Source organism: Arabidopsis lyrata, assembly GCF_000004255.2.
Source record: "Arabidopsis lyrata subsp. lyrata unplaced genomic scaffold ARALYscaffold_3, whole genome shotgun sequence".
In the NCBI taxonomy this organism is placed as follows: domain Eukaryota; kingdom Viridiplantae; phylum Streptophyta; class Magnoliopsida; order Brassicales; family Brassicaceae; genus Arabidopsis; species Arabidopsis lyrata.
Window position 1 is genome coordinate 21961325 of NW_003302553.1, and position 20124 is coordinate 21981448.

Consider the following 20124-nt stretch of genomic DNA (forward strand, 5'->3'; position numbering starts at 1 on the left):
ATTTGGTTTAATTAACTCTTATGGTTAGAGACCTTGTAGTCTTCAATTGTATTAAATATTTTTTTAATAAATTAATGAAATGTATATATTCTAATAAATATATATAAATTATTTAAACTAAGTAATAATTTACTCGTGCTGTACCTAGTTTTTATATGAAAACTATATCAACACTAGCAAAAGTATTTTAAATACATCCTTAAAATCAGTCGTTACTAAAAAATACACATCCTCCCATTTCAAAGATTAAAAATAAAACAAAACTAAACAATACATGTAACACACGTAGAAGATTAGGGTTTTGAGTTAGGCCGCCTCCTACCATCTAGTATAAATAAATCCAGCTTCTCTTGTCTCTCTAATATCTTCGTAAACCTCTCTAACTTTGATTTTTCCACATATGATTAGATTTTGATTCTCTATATCCTTCAAGCTTACGAGTAATCGTACGTTTTTTTTTTTTACTGGTGGGTGTTTTGTATCGAACTTTATTCCTGATGAAGAAGAATTCCCATAAGATAGGAAGTGCCGTATGACACTTTACACAACAGTGGACTGAACGAGGATGCATCCGGTGATATCCCATCCCCCCGAGCAGTGTTCCCAACCGTATTCGGATCCTAACCCGATCTTTTTACGGTCGGGTTCGAGCTGCTCGGCCGGGTTATCTACCGTACTTCCCACCGTTCTGTGTCCGCTGTGTGGGTGATTTGACACGGGTTCGCTGAGGGTTTTATTGATGTTTTTTTGTTAATTATGATGAAATTGTCCGATGCCACGTCGGCGGTAGCTTTTTGGCTATGATCCTCGATGCTACATTGGACATAGACAAATGTACGTGTTTCGCTTACTGATAGGAACCTGTTGATATTGATTCTATACTATCTACGGAGCCATTTCGGCGATTACATTGTTTGTTTTTTTGAAACTAATTCGATTTGATTATTGGGAAGATTACCGATGATGATTATTGCTAAAATATGGAATTACCGTCTGAGTTTAATTACTTTGATGTGAAAAACGCTGGCTAACTGAGGCTTCCCAACCACATAATTCTTTTTTTTTTTAATTATAAATATTTGGTTAGAAGTATTATTATTTTCTGAGTTAATTACCATACGTACGATGGTCTTGAATGATAAAGAATCCAAATTTTTAGAATTATAGCCGTTTTAAACAATGTGCCACCCAGGCGATGATTCCTGTCCCCACCGACCAAAAAAAGCTAATGGCCACCTTGATTGTTGCCGACGCTTCGGAGATATATATACTCGTCTTTTTTTAAGACGCAACAACACGTCAAAAGCTATTTCTGCCTAATCACGCAAAGTCAAAAAGAAGTAAAAACAAAATTGGAAAACTCTATATATTCAGCTCTAATATTTTGACCTTTAGTTGAGATCTTCAAATGTTTTTAATTTGACTTGTATTTTGTAACGTTCTTCGATCTTTTCTCACCACCACCCAAATTAAGAATTTGTCTCGTTAATAAAAATAATGAAAGAATGGTTTTAACTTAATATAAAGACAACAACTATACACAACTTCTAAAACAAATGAAATAATTATACATTTTACATTACATGTGAAAAAAAAAAAATTAGAATGACGAATTGTAGGAAATAATTGCAAATTGTAACTTGAAGCATATTATACATAACTAAGTATCAAATAAGAGATTTTATTAGAATTAAAGTGACGCCACACACACAAAATCTTAAACCTCCAACGAGAGATAGAGAGAGCTCATGAGCAAGATAGCCACGTCATCGTTGTCCGTGTTTGCAAGAGAGTGGAAGAGAGTCGGAGGAAGGACGGAGGAGACGGCGGATCTCAGATCGGAGCTTAAAGAAGACGTGAGTGAAGCTATTCCCCAATGATGATTTGGTTTCGTTTTTGTTAACCTCAAGATCTGTGAAAAAGATTGGTAACTTCTTTAAAAGAATCCATGACCAACTCCATTCCCACCATTCTTTCACGGAGCTCCCTCCTTGCTCTCCCATGTCAGAGACCGACTTGGATCTTGAGACGGTGGAAGGTTGGTTACGTGAGAGGTTTAGAGAAAGAGAAGAGAGACGACGGCGGAGAAGCCCTGGCTCATCTGTGGTGGTGGAGGAGATAGGGAGAGAAGTGGGTTTACGAATCTGAAGGGTTTTCATAATTGAAGAGCTCATGGCTTGCCGAGAGAGAGAGGAAGATGAAGAAGGAAGATCTTGAGAGATGTGGTTGCTTTAGAGAGAAAAAGTGAGGAAGGAAGATCTTGAGAGATGTGGTTGCTTTAGAGAGAAAAAGTGAGAAAGGTGAGAGAGAGATTGTGAACAAAGCTTTGACACAGACTGGTTTTATTCCCGTGAATGTTGTGGACCTCATTCATTTTTATTCCTTGCCAATAATTACATGCCAGTTCTTTTCTATGATTTGCCGCAAAGTTGGTATAGTGTGTAATTTGTGTTGAGTTGTATTATGTAAAAAAATATAGTTCGAAAACTTAAACAACCTTTAAGAGTATGGAATGATCGATGAGAAAATTTTTTTCCCCTCGTAGGCTTTTACTAATTGGTAATAATTAGATGAAGTATTTCCACTAACTGGATTATAATGCGTTAGAAGTATATAATCCAAATTTAAATTTAAATTGTCATACACTGACGATACTATAATACATACTACTAGCTATAATACAAATTCATATAATTTTTTTTTTTCTGGTTACATCCGAAAACAAACGTACATAACTAACATATAAATATATGAAAGAGATAAATAGATAAATATGAAAAGAGCAATAAAGTGTTGAAAATGTGGAATATGATGAGCTAGAAAGTCTCAATAATGGAATCAAATTGATGTATTAGAATCCAAAACTCAGGTAGTTTGAAACAATCAATATATCTTATATAAAAAATTCTAAAATCTAAAGAAGATAATTATAAAAAAACTAGATATATCTTATTAAATAAAAAAAATTTAAGAAAAAAATTATAAGGCAACTATAGGTATATATCTTATACAATTTTATATAAAAAAAATTTCTATCTAATAAAAAATTTATCTTCTTATTTCTTAAATAGAGTTTCTATTCATAATAGAAAAATTTAATATTTTTTTTTCTTAAACTTAATTTTATTTTAAAATATTAAAATTCGTCTGTCGGACGGGTCATAATCTAGTTCTTGTTTAATATAAACAGTCATTGACACTAATTGGACTTTGATAATAATCATGTCAATGGGCACCAAAGCTCTGAATGTTGGGCCGCAACCTTTTGGATTGATCTTTAATGGATGTTTAGTTGTGCCTAGTGATTGTTGTCGATATCGTGGGCCTACCCCAATAGTGGGACTTCAAGCCGGATTAGGGTTTTTCTTGCACATGCCTTAAACTCAACTAAAATAAAAATAAAAGAAAAAAACACATGTTTTGTCCAATCAACTTGCTGGTTTCTTCTTTCATTATGACATGGACAAGATTGTCAATAAAATACTATACTGCCATAGATTTGTGCTAGTTTAGGAAACATCCACTAAAATGTGGTAGATTTAGAAATAAATCTTTCTAGTCCACTAAAATGTGCTAGATTTGGAGATAAATCTTTTTTTCTTTGCCAACTAATAAAGAAATCTTTTCAATCCCCTAAAATGTAGTAGATTTGGAAAAATATTTTTTTCAAAAGTGGAATAATAGATAAAATTCCTTTATTCTAAATAGATATTTCCACACAAATTTTTTTACTATATGTTGATTATATTGTATATTGTAGTATTATTTAATTAAAATTTTGATATATGTTTCTCCTTATGTCAATCTTTTTCTTTTTATATATGTTAAATTTAAGAAATAAATCACAAACTATTAAAAGTATTTTACTTCATCATATATTTTCCTAAATCTTGACATATGTGATAAAATACTAAAATCACTTTTTAATTTACCCAATAACACAAAGAGGAATTTAATAAGAACTATAAAGATAAAAAATATAAATGTAAAAAATGATTGAATATATTTTTCCATTAGTTAAAAAGTTTGGTATTCTTTTGGGTTTTTATATTAAAATTAAATTTGACATTTTTTGTAAAAATTGTTAAATTGAAAGGAAAAAAAGCATCTTCTAAGGAAAAATATATGCAAAAAATAAATAGATAAATTACTCCCTTTAGAGTGTCTACTATAGTTATAATATAGAAGAAATATTTATTCCAATTCAATTTCAGGTAACCAAAGTTTCATTTTTAAATGGATTTTCTCAGATATATTAATCAATTTTTTTTAGAACATTTACGCACAAAAAAGTCATTTACTTTTTATTTTTAAATAATAATTTAAGATAGATTTTTTACTATATAGATAACCATATTAAAGTTCAACTAACTGATAACATAAGATAATTTGAAAAAACGCGCGTATATCATTATTGGCCAAAAGTTTGAAATAGCGCGCGCATTACGTAGATCATTTGATTTTAGTAAAAATAGTATTTTCAATATTTCTTCTAAATAAAAACTAATGCTAAGCATTCTTAAACCACAACTCTCAATCTATGATATTTTTGTTCAAAACCGAAAGATAAATAGTTATAAGAAAAGCTAAACAGATGTCAAAGCGGTTTAATGAGTGAAACTAACATCAAAGAAAAAAATCTAGACTTTCAGAAGCATATAAATAGATAACTCTCTAAAGCTTTTAAGCCACTGGTTTATTCATAAACACCATCTTCTCTCTATATATCTCGTGTTTTGAATATCACCACATTTTCATAATGGATTCAGCAAAAAAATCAGATTTCTTTTCAAATTTACATGATTCTCTTTTAGTGTTTATAATATCAATGTTACCTTTCAAAGATTTGGTACGAACAAGTGTTCTTTCTAGGCGTTGGAGGTATCTTTGTCGTGAAACGACAAGCCTCGTTTTCAATGAATCTGATTTTGTGAATTTATCTGTTTTTGATAGAGAAATGGTAGAACCTGATAGGGTTTTCTTTGTACGTGTTATGCGTGAGTGGGTCTCAAGATTTACTGGTAAAGTTATTGAAAATTTTGAGATTCATCTCTCCCAGCCGATGGGTTTCGCAGGAGATATAATGTCTCTCACTGAATTCGCCACCTCCCGACAAGTCAAGAACTTAGTTCTTGATTTCTCAGATCCTGTCCAAAGAAACTTAAGTCAAGCCCAACAGACTATAAGAGATTGTCTACTCAGATGCAGATATCCTCAAAAGAACGATTTAGATGTTTCTCATCTCTTTTTCAATCTTTTATATGTTAGAACTTTAACGGTCTGCTCCTTTTTCCTTCAGGTAAATTAGTTTTCACTCTTTTAGCTATCTAACATTCATTACCTACATTCAAATTTCACACCTTCTGTCATGTAATATAAATCAAGTTCACTATACCATTCATTATATTTTTTCTTTGATTTTTGAAGAGTATATTCTTTAGTAGTATTTCATTTTCTTACCGTCATTTTAACATCTTTTTATTTATTGGAAGTAGGTCCTCCAAGATTGTGACGATCCTATGGCTTTGCACGATTCGATGAAAACTCGACATTTGGTGATGAAAACAAATATGCATGCAAATGACTTCGTGGGAATTAGTATCTTTCTCAATAGTTGTCCGGAACTTGAATCTCTCACGTTTGATTTGGTTACTACTAGTCGTTTCGTGGTAAGTTATTGATTTTTTTTTTAATCTGTAACGTTTTTAACGTTGATGAAGTCAATAAACATCATTACAATATACATCTATCTAGGTCATTCTATTTGGCAAAACGCTTAACTTTAATTGAATTTTGCAGAGAGCTCGATCGCCTTTAGTGATAGATCCAGTAAGTCATTGGCTCACTAGTAAAGCTTACGAGTGCTTGGAAAAAACGCTAAAGGTTGTGAAGGTAAAGAAATTCCGTGGAAGCTCGAACGAATTACATATGCTTCAATACTTGATTCGTACCGGGTGTGTGATGGAACGAGTTGACCTTTACGAGGCAAATGGATTGAACCATAATCAAAAGAGGTGGGTACTAGCTGCGGTTGAGGAGGTTCAGCAGAATTTCAAGAGAGCTTCGAGGCATTTACGAATTACTCTACACAATGCTTGATTCAAGCATCTTCTAGATTTTCTAGTGAAAAATAACTCATTGAATGATCTTTTCAAATTTGCTTTATTTCATATTGAGGGTGCGTATGTTTCATTTGGATTAGTTGTTTCAGTTGTTTAAGTTTATTCTTTTCCTATTTGGCTTTGTAAGAAAAATAATTGATAATTAAGAAATGAAAACTAGTTTGCTTAGTTTGGAGACTTGTCCTAGTTTTGATTTGGTTTGGTTTTTAAAATTTAAATATATGTTTGAAAATCAATATTTACAATATGATATTAAGTAAAAATGAAATCTAATGCATTTTTATTTTGTTTTTAATTTTTCTAATTTGATTCAATCTGTTTTTGTCTTTACGAAATGTTTTTATTTTATTCCATTTATAGTTTTGTTTGCTTATATAAATTTGAATCTGAGATATTGTACCTAAATGGGTTGATTTATTTCCATTTGTACATGTATATATTATTGATTTATTTCCATTTGTACATGTATATATTACAAAATTTTTTGAATTCAGTATATTTTTTCGAAGGTCCTTGTATTGTCCTAAGTGTACAAAGAGTCAGTTCTTAATTTTAAGTTTTTTTTTTCATTGTATTTTGTAGTTAATTTAATAGTCCATGGGCTAGAAGCCTAGAACATTTCCTTTGCAAAAATATAACTAACAATTACAATATTTTCTTGGTTTTACTACGAATTGATACTAGATAAATTAATAAAAAAAAAAAATTGGTCTTGAGTTGGACCAATGTAATATTTAGCATAATTCAAAAAGATGATATGATAATATTTTTTAAAAACAAATCTATGTAAATATATGTTCTCATGATCAATATCATAAATTAATAACTATATAAACCTTATAAAATATATATTTAAATATAAATATAGTAAATATGACTTTGTGTTGTTTGTTTTTTCTTGAATTTGCATTTTTATTCGAATTCCTTTCCAATAGTTTTATTATATCCAAAATTTTTGGTGTTATATTCTCAAATTACACCAAAAATTTTGGTGTTAATATTTATATATTCTATATAGAAAGAATACACTTATTTTTTTCCTTCTCCTACCGTTACAACATCATTTTCAGCTAGTGTTGCTTTCAAAAATAAAGTTAAAACCGACGTCTAGTTTTGTCATACTAAAATCTACTATTAATCTAACTTAATTTTTCATTAAAATAAGTGTTGCAGTACTTAATTGTTCTTGATTTGTTGTATATACTTTAAGAAAATTATTGGCTCAACAATTTAGAAATCAGTCTTTCACTTTGTTAATATGTCTAACGCATAAAAGTGACATGTTACTTACATATGTCTATATTCAATGTCAGAATCTAACTTTACTTTGCATTTAATAATTTTTCAAAAAAAAAAAAAGATCATTAAAGTTACTTTCCTTTGCTAGGAGAGGATAAATACAGTTTCTCTAGTCCTAATTTATCAGAAACTAAACTAAAACAGAAGACCTCATGGCTCTCCAAGTGAAGCTTCCATGGGAGTTGGAGGAAGACATACTCTCTCGTCTTCCACCTCAATCTCTCGTTCGATTCAGAACCGTCTCTAAACAATGGAACACTCTTTTCAACGACAAGACTTTCATCAAAAATCATTTGTCTCGCTCCCGTCCCCAGTTCATCCTCCTGACAACTTCCAAGATTTATTCCATAGACATCATCGATCACATCAACATCGATCCAACGATAAGGTTGCATGAGATACCCACCTATGATATTCGTAGCCGGGGTACAGATTTGAATCGCACAATTATACGTACTTGCGATGAGTTCTTGTTTTATAACTATCGGCATTGGGATAACAAGACAGCTCTCTGGAGTCCATGGTTGAGACAGGTTAGATGGATCGAGTACGCGAATCAAGAGTTCTGTGTTTTCGGCTTAGGGTACGATAATAGTAGACCCGAAAAGGTATACAAGATCTTGGGCCATATGTTTTGTCACGGTAAAGTCTTGAGAGATCAGAAAGTTGCGATCTACGAGTGTGCGGCTGACTCGTTGAGGTTTATTGATAGACCTGAGGATGACGACTGGCCCATAACTGAAGCAGCTAAACGATCAAATGTGTCCTTGAATGGAAATATGTATTGGCTTGCTTGTAGTAATTATAAGACTCATGACTACTACATCCGAATCTTTGATTTCTCGACGGAGAATTTCAAACCTTTCTGTCTCCTTCCGTGTAAAAAGAACCATGGTATTGATGGACTTATCCTCGCGGTTTATAAGGAAGATCGGTTTTCGTTGTTAAAGCAATGCAGTGTAACGAGGGAGATTGGGATATGGGTAACCAAGGAGAGGATTAGTAATATCAATGGGAACGGTGGGGAGGGCGTGGAGTGGATAAAGTTGATGACCTTGTCAACAACTAACTTGCCTAAGCTATTTGGTAAGTCTTATCCCAATAGTTACTTCATCTATGAGAAGACATTATACATGTGTGATGGCGACGAAGAAACTGCATTGGCTTGCATCTATATTGTGAGGGAAGATCTGTGCAAGAAGTTTCAAATAGGTTCTGGAAATATTAACTGTCGTCACTGTGTTTATACTCCCAATTTGCTCTCGCTTCCTTTATTTATTGGTTAGATCTCGGTTCCTCTGATGATAATCTCGTTTAATTTCGTCTCTTTAAGCATTTTCTTCTTCGACTTTTATGTAATATCGAGGTTCAAGCGAACCCTTTGATTAAAGATTTTATATCATCAGTGTTTTATTTGAAAACACTCTGCTCCATCCAAAAAATGGTTGTTGCTATTTCTAATCTTTTAAACAGTGCTATCCACCCCATGCATTGCATTGGACAATACTAGGTTCATAATCTTTTTCCGTAGTATGGTCCAATGCAATGCAAGAGGTGGATAGCATCTAGTTTTTCTTGTTCTTAAAATTGTGACGGTCCATGATATTAAAGTTTAGATAGTTTAATGGATGAAAGATAATAACCGCGCATTGTCTCTATCACCACCGACCAGAAAAAGTTGTAGCGGACGTTTTGTAGTTTCTCTTTCTTTTGGAACCCATAACAAATCAAAGCTACCTTTTGTTTTTTAAGAGAATACATAAAACCCCCAAAGAAGTAACCCTAGTTACCGGAAGAGCTTGCGTTTACGTAGCAATGAGAAGAGTCACCCGAATAAATCGATTGTAAGACATTAAAGCAATAAACAAGATGAAATATGGCACACATATTTGTTCTGCATTGAATAAAGAAGATTATAAACAAAGGAGGAAAGAGGTGATGACCTCTCACCTCTCTTTTGCCGGCTCTCAAGATAAGGTACTTTCGTCCAAAAGATATCAAAATGGTTACTTGTTACGTTTTCATAATTATATGACTATATTCTTTATTCTCCCTATTTATACATGTATGTATAGAATACTTATATTTTTTCCTTCTCCTACCGTTACAATTTCATTTTCAGCTTTTTGCTTTTGAAAATAAAGTCACAAAATACACCGATGTTTAGTTTTGTCATACTGAAATATATTATCAATCTATCTTTAATTTCCTCATTAAAAAGTGTTGCAATAAATTGTTCTTGATTTGTTGTATATACTTTATTTTTTGTTATTTTCTCAATAATTTTGAAATAATTTTCAATCTTTCACTTTGTTAAATATTAGACCATCACATGGTACTTACACATATGTATATATCTTTTCGACATATATACACTTTTATATTCAATGTTAGGATCTAATTTTACTTTGCATTAGTAATTTTTCAAAAAAGAAAAAGATCATTAAAGTTACTCTCCTTTCGCTAACAGAGGATTAAATACAGTTTCTCTTCTCCTATTTTTATCAGCGAAGACTAAACTAAAAACAGAAGATCTCATGGCTTTGCAAGTGAAGCTTCCATGGGATTTGGAGGAAGACATACTCTCTCGTCTTCCACCTCAATCTCTTGTTCGATTCAGAAGCGTCTGTAAAAGATGGAACTCTCTTTTCAGCAACAAATATTTCCTCAACAACCACTTGTCTCGCTCCCATCCCGAATTCATCATCTTGACCAATTCCAAGATTTATTCGGTAGACATCATCGATCACAAAAACATCGATCCAACGATAGAGTTGCGTGAGCTACCCTCCTCTGATATTCCAGACCGGGAAACAAATTGGAACTACGGAACCATCACCACTACTTGCGATGAGTTCTTGTTTTGCAACTTTAGGTTTTGGGAGAACAAGACAGCACTCTGGAATCCATGGTTGAGACAGGTTAGATGGATCGAGTACGAGAATAAAGAGTTCTGTGTTTTCGGCTTAGGATACGATAATTGTAGACTCCAAAAGGTATACAAGATCTTGGGCTATTTTGTTTCTCACGGTAAAGTCCTGATCAAAAAAGGTCAGAGAGTTGCGATCTACGGGTGTGAGTCTCACGCGTTGAGGTATATCGATACATATTGGAGATAAGCAAGATGTGTATCTTGCGGACCAAGTAATATGGACCGTTAAAGTCCATTATGAAGTGAAGCCCGTGAAGCCCAAACCGAAGAATATTCTAGATCTCTATATTACTTCTTGTACAAGTTATTTACTTATATGTTTAGGAAAGTTTTACATTATGTGGGTGTTAACATTATGTTAATGTTGACACTATATATATGTATCTTATATTCTCATATGAGAGACAACTCAATAAAGTATTTTATAGATTCTATAATATTTGACATGGTATCAGAGCAGTCGATCCTTGTGGATCTGAATTAAACGCTTCCGCATTAAAAATCTTGTGGTCACAATAACCATGGGATGTGAAGCCATCGAAGACGGTGGTGACGAAGACGATCCGGATGATGACGTGAAGCAAAGTTTGCTTTGACGTCCACATGAGAGTTTTATATTTCTTTTATTCTAAGTTAATGTTTTAGGTTTATTTTGAGTTTATGATTTGGTTTAGCACAAGAATTAGAGATCTTTGAGGAATTATTATGTTTTAAGGGTTTGGGATTTCACAAGTAGTTGTTTATTTATGAGATTTATTCTTGAGTTTAGAATATCTCATTTTTTTAATGTGAGTTTTGATTTCTCATATTACGGGGGAGTTTATTGGAACACTCATGTTTTAGGCTATTTTTTAGTCCGGTTTGTGGACTGTCCGAGATAGGACGATTATTTGTGGAGTTGCAGGATTTGCGCCCACGGAATATTGTTATTCCCTTTTACTAAGACCAAAGACGAGCTGAAGTTCCATCCTCTTTTGAAAATTGAAGTTTATACCTGAGGAGACTGTTGACATGATTTGTCCGTCCTCGACATGATGTCCACGACATAGGTGTTTCGCTTTGTGGTTGCATATTTTGCGTTTCGCATCCCACCTTTGTCGTGCGGGGGAGTATTGGAGATAAGCAAGATGTGTATCTTGCGGACCAAGTAATATGGACCATTAAAGTCCATTATGAAGTGAAGCCCGTGAAGCCTAAACCGAAGAATATTCTAGATCTCTATATTACTTCTTGTACAAGTTATTTACTTATATGTTTAGGAAAGTTTACATTATGTGAGTGTTAACATTATGTTAATGTTAACACTATATATATGTATCTTATATTTTCATATGAGAGACAACTCAATAAAGTATTTTATAGATTCTATAATATTTGACAATACACCTGAGGATGACTGGCCCATAATTGAAACAGCTAAACGATCAAATGTGTCCTTGAATGGAAATCTCTATTGGTTTGGTTGTAGTAATTATAAGACTCTTAAGTACTACATCCGAATCTTTGATTTCTCGACGGAGAATTTCAATTATTTCTGTCTCCTTCCGTGTCAAATGAACCATCGTATTGATAAACTTGTCCTCGCGGTTTATAAGGGAGATCGGTTTTCGTTGTTGAAACAATGCAGTGTAACAAGGGAGATTGGGATATGGGTAACGAAGGAGAGGATTAGTAATAACAATGGGGACGGTGGAGAGGGCGTGGAGTGGATAAAGTTGATGACCTTGTCAATAACTAACTTTCCAAAGCTATTTGGTAAGTCTTATAGCATTAGTTACTTCATCTATGAGAAGACCTTATTCATGTGTAATAACGCGATGAAACTGGATTGGCTTGCATTTATATTGTGAGTGAAGATCTCTGCAAGAAGATTCAAATAGGTTCTGGAATTTTAAAGTGTTGTCAGTGTGTTTATACTCCCAATTTGCTCTCGCTTCCTTTATTTTGAGGATAGATTGCGTGCTTTGCAAGTCTAGTTTTTATAGGTCAGATTGAAGATTACTAGAATATTTCTTATATGGCTTCCCGATAAAGCTTGCCTCTTCGCTCGAATGGTGCTTCGGGGATCCTCCTTTTCCTCCGATGATACTCAGAGTTGCTTCCTCTTTTCGTCTCCTTAAGCATTTTCTTCATTGTTTACTCGCCTATGGACTTTTATGTAATATCGAGGTTCAACCGTTCAAGCGAACCCTTTAATTAAATGAGTAAAGATTTTTATATTATTTGCTGAGGACTTTAGGCTTTTTCTTCATAACTGTTTTATTTGAAAACACTCTGCTCCATCCAAAAAATAGTTTTAGCTATTTTACATGATTGCTTGTGCGACCATTTTTGAATTCTAGCAGAATGTAAGCTCGGAATTCGTACTAATAAACCTGAGGTGACTCTACGAGACTACTCAAGCTCATAGAGAACTTATCACTACGTGGCCTACTTCTTAGAGTAGACTTCCAGCCAGACTTATGTTTTCCTTTGGTATCCTTGTCCAGCCCCGGCTCAGAGGGTAGGTGTGACGGCGGGATTCTTTATTTTTTTTCTAAAAAATTTATATATAAAAAAGCCCAAATATTTTTTAAAAATATTATTAATCTGAGAATTATGTTTTAAGAGGAAGAATTTTTACAAAATTAAATAAATATATAAAAAGTCCAAAAAATTACATTGAAAAACAGCAAATTTTTGAAATACAAATAGCAAATTTTTGAAAAAAAATAATAGTAGACTAAATTTTTTTTTTTCTTGCCTGGGATCGTGTGTGTTCGCCGAAATCAGCGGGGGGACTGGGGATTCGCTCCGCAAGATAGATGAACACAGCCTTATTGTCGAAAGCGGGCTGGCGGCTTCTCCATGATGATGTGGGTTTGTGGTCACGGATTTTACGGAGCAAATATAAAGTTGGGGACTCAAGGGTTTGTAATTGGTTGGTAACTAAAGGTACTTGGTCGTCTACATGGAGGAGTATAGCTCTTGGTCTGAAGGAAGTGGTGCTTCCGGGTTAAAGCTGGGTGCTAGGAGACGGGAAGCATATCAGTTTTTGGGGAGATAAATGGTTATTGGATGCGCCATTATGTGAGGTTGCTACTCGGGAATTACCAGGAAATTGGAAGGAAATTAAGGTCAGCGACGTTTGGCGTAATGGTACGGGTTGGGATTTTCAACGGATTAACCCTTTTATTCCGGAGAAAGCGCAACTTACACTAATGTCTATGGTGGTGGATACAGTAACATGAGCAAGAGATAGGCTGTCATGGGGACAGTACCGGCCCGGTGAATTTGGGTGTCCTAAGCAAATCAAAGCCCATGAAAAAAATTATTTTAAATTAGATTTTTACCATTAAAAAGAATGTTTTAGTTGTCTCTAAAAGCGCACAATATTTTTAAAAGGCCCTACAAAAATTATTGTATATAAGAAAACTTAACAAATGTTTAGGTAAAAAAGCCTTCAAATTTTGAGGCCCTAATCGGTGGCTTCGGTGGCTTGCCCTCTGCGCTGGCCCTGCATGGGGAGAGTGTTCTGATGGAAGGTTTACGGTGAAATCGGCTTATTCTCTCCTTAGTCGAGACATGGTACAAAAACAGAGCATGAGAGCGTTTTTTCTACGAATTTGGAGAGTGCGGGTTTTTCTTTGGTTGGCTGCGAATCAAGTGTTGATGACAAATGTGGAGAGACAGCGAAGACACTTAGGAGACTCGGGCCTATGCACGGTGTGTAAGAGTGGTGAGGAGACGATTTTACATATTTTGCGTGACTGTCCTGCTATGGCGGGAGTGTGGATTCGGCTCTTACCTCCACAGAGAAGACAAGTCTTTTTTTCTAAACCTCTTATGAATTGGATTTATAGCAACGTGGGAGATGAGACAGTGATTGGTGACTGTCCGTGGGCTACGACATTTTCACAGACTGCTTGGTGGAGTTGGAAGTGGAGATGTGGTAATGTCTTTGGAGAGAATGGGAAATGGCGAGACCGGGTTCGTTTCATTAAGGACTTAGCAAAAGATGTTTGGGCCGCACATAAAGCCTTGTCGACAAGCTCGGGTCAAGTAGTAAGGGTAGAGCAGATGATTGCTTGGACGCCGCCTATAGTTGGATGGTTCAAGCTGAACACCGATGGTGCCTCCCGCGTGAATCCCGGTCCCGCAACCGCAGGAGGGGTGGTAAGGGATGGGGAAGGCAATTGGTGCAGCGGTTTTGCGCCGAGTTATGGGGAATCTATTATGGCTTATACATAGCTTGGGAGAGATGTATTACATGCTTGGAGGTAGAGGTTGATTCTGAGATGGTGGTAGGTTTTCTGCGGACAGGGATTGATGATTCACATCCGTTGTCCTTTCTGGTACGCTTGTGCCAAGGCCTCTTATCAAAGGACTGGTCGATCCGGGTTTCACATGTGTATAGGGAGGCCAATCGTCTTGCAGATGGATTAGCTAACTATGCGTTCTCTTTACATTTGGGTTTTCATTTGTTTGCGTCATGTCCTGAGAATGTTAATTTGCTTTTGTTGGAGGATATTAACGGGTCTGCGCACCCTAGAAATATTCGTTTGTAGTTTGTAACTTCTTTTTAATAAAATGGGGGCTTTGTCCCCCTCCCTTACCAAAAAAAAAAAAAAGCTCCTAAATATATTGGGCCGAGGCTGCCTTGTCTTGAGGATAAGTGTGCTCGTTAAAATGCACCCACACCACTTGGACGACGCCTAAGGTTCTCTTCTAAGGATTTATTTTTGTTGGTCTTTATCTTTATCATAGAAGAAACTAAGAACCGTGTTTACTCCTGGAGAAAATTGGTAGTTTCTCTGAAAGCGGAGAGGACGATCAACACACCAATTTATCCGAACACGCACAAACTGCACTCTTACCACCGTTGCTTCATCAAAATCATGTTCCATGATGTCTCCAAGGGATCTAGCAATGCTGTCTATTTTGTATTGTTTCTTTTGTAATACAAATAAAAGAATATCCAAATTTGAATTTTAAAAATAAACATATATGTAGTTAAAAACAAACCGAAGATATAATAAATTAAGTATATGTTATATCAGACATCATATGCAAATATAAGAAATCACATTGTTTTTATATATTTCTCTTTTTTGATAAAAAAAGATAAATCACAGTAGTTGTTACTAACTCTTATTCGTAGATTTAAGAAATAGAGACATGATTCAAAATTAGTTTTTACTTTTTTGTTTCAACGTACCTAAACTATGGGTATTTTGTCCAGCAAGCATTTTCATGTTTGTCAAAAAAAAAGGTTATAAGTACCAAAGGCTTAGAGGCTTATGAAGGAGCTTGAAAGATTAGCCATGTCCAAACTCTTGATTCTTTATTTTTATTCTATCTCCTTAATTAACTTTATACCACGATCACTCACTCCTTGTTAAAATATACAAACATCAATTGATTTATCGCAAACACAATCTTTTCCACTTTAGCTTACTCATTCGCACCACCACCACTTTGTCCCAGCCACGATCCCACCAGCTCCAAATTTAATAACAGCAACGATTCAGAGATTTTTGTTAGCGACAGAGAAGAGATCTCGTCTATGAGTCTGAACACACGCTCCGTTGGTGGATTACAGTGCTCTGTTGGGAGCTTTCTCTGATCGAGTTATTCTTCTTCTTCGCCTGAATCTTAGAACTAAGCTCATCTTTTCGAAAATTTTCAAAGCTTTTGTTTAATTTTCTACGCTCTATACAATTAAGAAAGAAGAGTGCCATATGCAATCGTTTGAGACTATTGTTCCGATTAGGGTTTCGGTGTCGTAATTAAATGGCTCCCTCTCTCCTCTGGCGGTCGGGTGTGCATTGCTCGTCACCTCGTTTCTAATTTAGAGCATCGACAAGATTTTTAGAGAGCTCAATTTGGATTCTTTTACTGTTTTTTTTTGTGGGCACTTGGTTTGTATACAAACAAAAGTAATTGGGCTGGGCCAGAAAGTATTATCAGTGAGAGAGAATGACGTGGAACGGAGAAAGATTATTAGACCACCATTATCCATGGCTAAAAGCTCTTATATAAGAGTTCTTTCTTCACAAATCTTAGCTTAAGATTTGGCTAAGATTCATCTAAGAGCCCATGGATAATGGTGCTCTTATTGGACAAAAATGTTGAGATGTATTAATTGTTATGTTTTGATTGAATATCCATTTTAATGATGTGTCAGTCCGAGAAGAGCTTAAAAAGCTGAGGTGTCAAGCTTGGAGAGACTCTTAGAAGTTTTATCGTATTGATTAATAGTTAATAAAAAAAAAATTTCACTCACTATTACAAATATCACATATTTAAAGGATAGATTGTTGAGTGAATTGCAAGTCTTTCTTTTTATTATTATTAGGAATCAAGATTGATATTAAAACTGATGACAAAAAAAGAAAGGAATCAAGATTGATTTCATTAGATAAATGATATGTCGAATGGATGATTCCGTACAATATCGTAGTTGGGAAGAAGTCATAGTGAATATTACTGAAATGTATTAAATCTGAACTTCATTGTATTTAAAGACACAGTCGTAAAGTCGTCCTCCGAGAAACTGTGCTACTTCAACATGCTTCACCTTCATAACCAAAGGATGTTCATGAGAAGTCAGAATTATAAGAACTAAACAGAGAACATTTCTTTCATTACTCCGATGAAGAATAAAAGAGAGTAACGGTGACATAGCGAAAGTACTACCATTCCGATCTTGAGAGAATCACACTTGAACTGAGCATAAAGGTTTGTCTCGATCCCACGACCCTGAATAGAATAAAGCCAAGACTAGTTAAGTAGTTGTTAAAATCGCGCTTCACTTTCACACTGTAATGGCCTTACCATGCCTTCTAGGATGACTAAGTCTGCATCAGATGAAAGGTAAGCAAGCTCATGTGATACTCTTGAGAGATCGATAACCTGAAACAAATTTCGAGAAGAAGAAGAAAAAAAACCTTAAGAATCTAATGAATAAATCTATGTTTCTCTCTGGGAGCTTCTAATGTCTTACCGCTAAATCGTTCCCTGAATTTGCAATCAGAAGCTTTGAAGTATCAACGCCTATCAATTGGCCATTTCCATCCTTCAACTGGTAGACTAAGATTACTAATCAGATTCACTTTTCTTTGAATTATTTAATATCAAGAATTACTATATTCATTACCTGCGACACAATATCTGTAAGCTCGGTATATGTTACATCGTTGATAGCTGGCAGCTCGTTAGCAGCCAGCACCACCTTCAAGAAGAAAGATGAAGAGGAAGAACAATTTAGAGTAACCAGAAGCTCACTCAAGAGACGGTGACAAAAAGACATAGTCATTGCCAAAAGTACCTACCTGAGTTCCTCGACGGAGCAGCTCTCTTGCAAACGGCAAAATACCCAAAATTATGTCTGCACCAGAATTATCAACAAATATCACTGCCTGCCATGAAAAAGAGAATACAAACAATTAATTTTGTCAAGCGGTTAACCTCTGAAGTCTGAACATAGCATTAGATAAAGAAGAAAACAGACGACTGACCTTCTTCCAAGGCTTCTTGATCCATTTGGCTTGGAAGTTGTCCAAGTCATCAATGACCCATGGTCGTGGAACCAAGTTTTGACATGTAGCCAAGAAAGATATGCCATCCTTTGAGAAAGCCTCAGCAAGCTTCAATATGCGAAAAGAAAAGAGCCCGTAATTAGGACAAGCTTTCCTGTGGGAGCTGAAGAAACCAGGGTTGTTAAGTAATAGAATACCTGTGCAGAACCTAGATCAAAGATGTTTCCAGCAAATATCCCTCTCACCAAATTCTCTAACCGTTTTCCGTCATCTTCAATAGCATCACTCAGACTGACAACTTCAGGAAATAGTGATATAGCCTTTGCATTCTCTTCATCCTATTTCAATTTCATCAATGAATGTGAACTCATCTAATCAGAGAGAGAGAAAGAGTATCTTAAAACCTCAAGAGCCCTTGAAAAGAAATTCAAACCTTAACTTTCTTGAATATGTCCTTAAATCCAAACTCTCTGAGTAAATGCTCACGAACTCGGCCAAGCATCTGAAAACAAGCCCGAATAATCCATGACAACAAAGCTCACTACACCAGAGACAAAAGATCATGAGGTGTTTTGGACTTACAATGCCATCTGGTGGCCCGCCATTGCTCTCTGGATCTTTCTTCCAATCTTCAAGAATTCCCGCATATCTTCCAGATTCAAAGTAAGACATATTAAACCGCAGGACACAAAACTCGTCTAGTTTATGAAGTGACATTGCCAAAACATTTCTTACAAACCCTTGAGAATTACCACATTCATACGCAAAAAAAATGTACCTTTCTGCAAATATTTTAGCTCTGGCAGGAGCATCTGGAACAGTGATATCGCTCTCTGCTCGTTTCCTGCAAATGAGACACCTTTAAAACATGGAGAATTATGGAATATTTCTTGTTAAAATCAGGATTTCAACTGTTGCCTATAATCTTCCAGATTCAAGCTCAAAGATAAAAATTCATGATAACACATCAAAGTCAAAGCAACAACTAGCAAGACAACAGTAACTAACTTCACGCGTTCCAATTCAAGCAAACCATTTGGATATGAGCCTAAAAGGAGAAATTTTTTGGTAACAAAATCAAAAAACTTGATTCGACCCATGAACAGTATCTGAATCTGGTCATAGTAAAGAGAAACCAAATTTGGAAGAGAGAGAGAGAATGAACTTGAAAGAAGGGATGGAATTAGCGAAGACGTTGATCCACGAGATTTCAGTAGGAGTGGCTTTCTTGAGATTATCACAAGGGAATCTATAAGGAATGGTGCAGGCTCTGTAGTTGGTTTCAATCGGCGTTGGTAACAGAGGAAACGGAATCATCTCCGAATTGTTAACGACGAAGAACGAGTGTCTATAGAGCCGGGTCGGGTACGGGTCAGTGTTCGGATTGTATTTAGCACTTTAAATAGTAGCCAAGTTCCAAACTTTGTGATGATTGCATCTCTCGGCACACTAGCTAAAAGCCACTCTGCGTTTTTAAAAAACTCTGCTAATGTTTTGCCATTAGAAGTTCCGGTATGCAAGATTTCACAGTTGAGATAAGCTAATGTTTGAATAAAATCCACTGGCTATAACTTTGTTATGTAGATTCAAGTCAAAGAGAGAATACGGAAAAAATGAAGCAAGACATATGGATGTTGTTACTTATGTTCCACGAGAAGGACATAAGTAGAGAAATTATGGAAATAGGCAAAAGGTACCACAGTATGTAAGTTTTAGCTGGAACCTGGCTCACCCGACTGTCTATCAGCTTGAACACAAGCAAGAGCACGGGTTTGTCGTACAGACACTATCTTTTACTTCTTCCTTTTATGTTCTGAAACTCCTTAGACTTAAACCTGCTACTGCGTGCTGGTTTTTCCAAAGGACCAAGCTGCTAGAACAGGAGAGGGCACTCTAGGAGTTCACGGTAAGTGCTGTTATCTTCATACCCCAAACATTTGTCTATTATCAACAAACCAAAAATCACAGTTCATCACTCATGCATCCTCACATCTTTACCTGGTCATCTTTGGTTCTCTCCATACCATACGATGCTTGCACATTCAAGCTAAACCACCTGAAAATATACTTAGCAACAAAAGAATATGGAAAGACATGTCCCCGTGTTGCCATTGTGTTTCCTACAAACATTTATACTAAATAAACTACATCCATCATTCAGAAAGGCCTCAACTTCTACATGTCAGTATGAAGAAACGCATATATGATTTGACCAAAACAGAGAAGGAAGCACAGTGAATGATCATAGAAC

At 35.1% G+C, this 20124-nt stretch overlaps 4 protein-coding genes and 1 pseudogene across 6 annotated transcripts; 3 read left to right on the forward strand and 2 right to left on the reverse strand.

Moving 5' to 3' along the window:
- Positions 1-1498: 1498 nt before the first annotated feature.
- Positions 1499-2401, reverse strand: LOC9322174. The gene has a single exon (XM_002886062.2). It carries the CDS (start codon positions 2172-2174, stop codon positions 1767-1769), a length of 408 nt encoding a protein of 135 aa, XP_002886108.1. The 5' UTR covers positions 2175-2401; the 3' UTR covers positions 1499-1766.
- A 2294-nt stretch (positions 2402-4695) lies between these two features.
- Positions 4696-6473, forward strand: LOC9322175 (putative F-box/LRR-repeat protein At5g54820). Its single transcript, XM_021033124.1, has 3 exons — positions 4696-5299; positions 5496-5669; positions 5800-6473. The coding sequence occupies exons 1-3, from the start codon at positions 4760-4762 to the stop codon at positions 6097-6099; spliced, it is 1014 nt and encodes a 337-aa protein (XP_020888783.1). The 5' UTR covers positions 4696-4759; the 3' UTR covers positions 6100-6473.
- Positions 6474-7533: 1060 nt separating this feature from the next.
- On the forward strand, positions 7534-8842 carry LOC9320118 (protein SUPPRESSOR OF NIM1 1). Its single transcript, XM_021032701.1, has one exon. The coding sequence runs from the start codon at positions 7574-7576 to the stop codon at positions 8705-8707; it is 1134 nt and encodes a 377-aa protein (XP_020888360.1). The 5' UTR covers positions 7534-7573; the 3' UTR covers positions 8708-8842.
- A 1111-nt stretch (positions 8843-9953) lies between these two features.
- Positions 9954-12301, forward strand: LOC110230516 (annotated as a pseudogene).
- Positions 12302-16809: 4508 nt separating this feature from the next.
- Positions 16810-20000, reverse strand: LOC9320119 (uncharacterized protein At2g17340). Of its 3 annotated transcripts, none has more exons than XM_021031880.1 (12): positions 19872-20000; positions 18652-18717; positions 18456-18522; positions 18307-18375; positions 18071-18211; positions 17853-17981; positions 17667-17753; positions 17492-17566; positions 17339-17416; positions 17170-17247; positions 17032-17094; positions 16810-16912 (listed from the first exon to the last, which is right to left on the reverse strand). In XM_021031880.1, exons 1-12 carry the CDS (start codon positions 19913-19915, stop codon positions 16832-16834), a joined length of 978 nt encoding a protein of 325 aa, XP_020887539.1. In that variant the 5' UTR covers positions 19916-20000; the 3' UTR covers positions 16810-16831. The 3 variants fall into 3 exon arrangements, with proteins under 3 accessions (XP_020887539.1, XP_002886109.1, XP_020887538.1); XM_002886063.2 differs by having other exon boundaries at positions 19039-20000; XM_021031879.1 differs by lacking the exon at positions 19872-20000 and adding an exon at positions 18882-19017.
- Between the last annotated feature and the right edge of the window lie 124 nt (positions 20001-20124).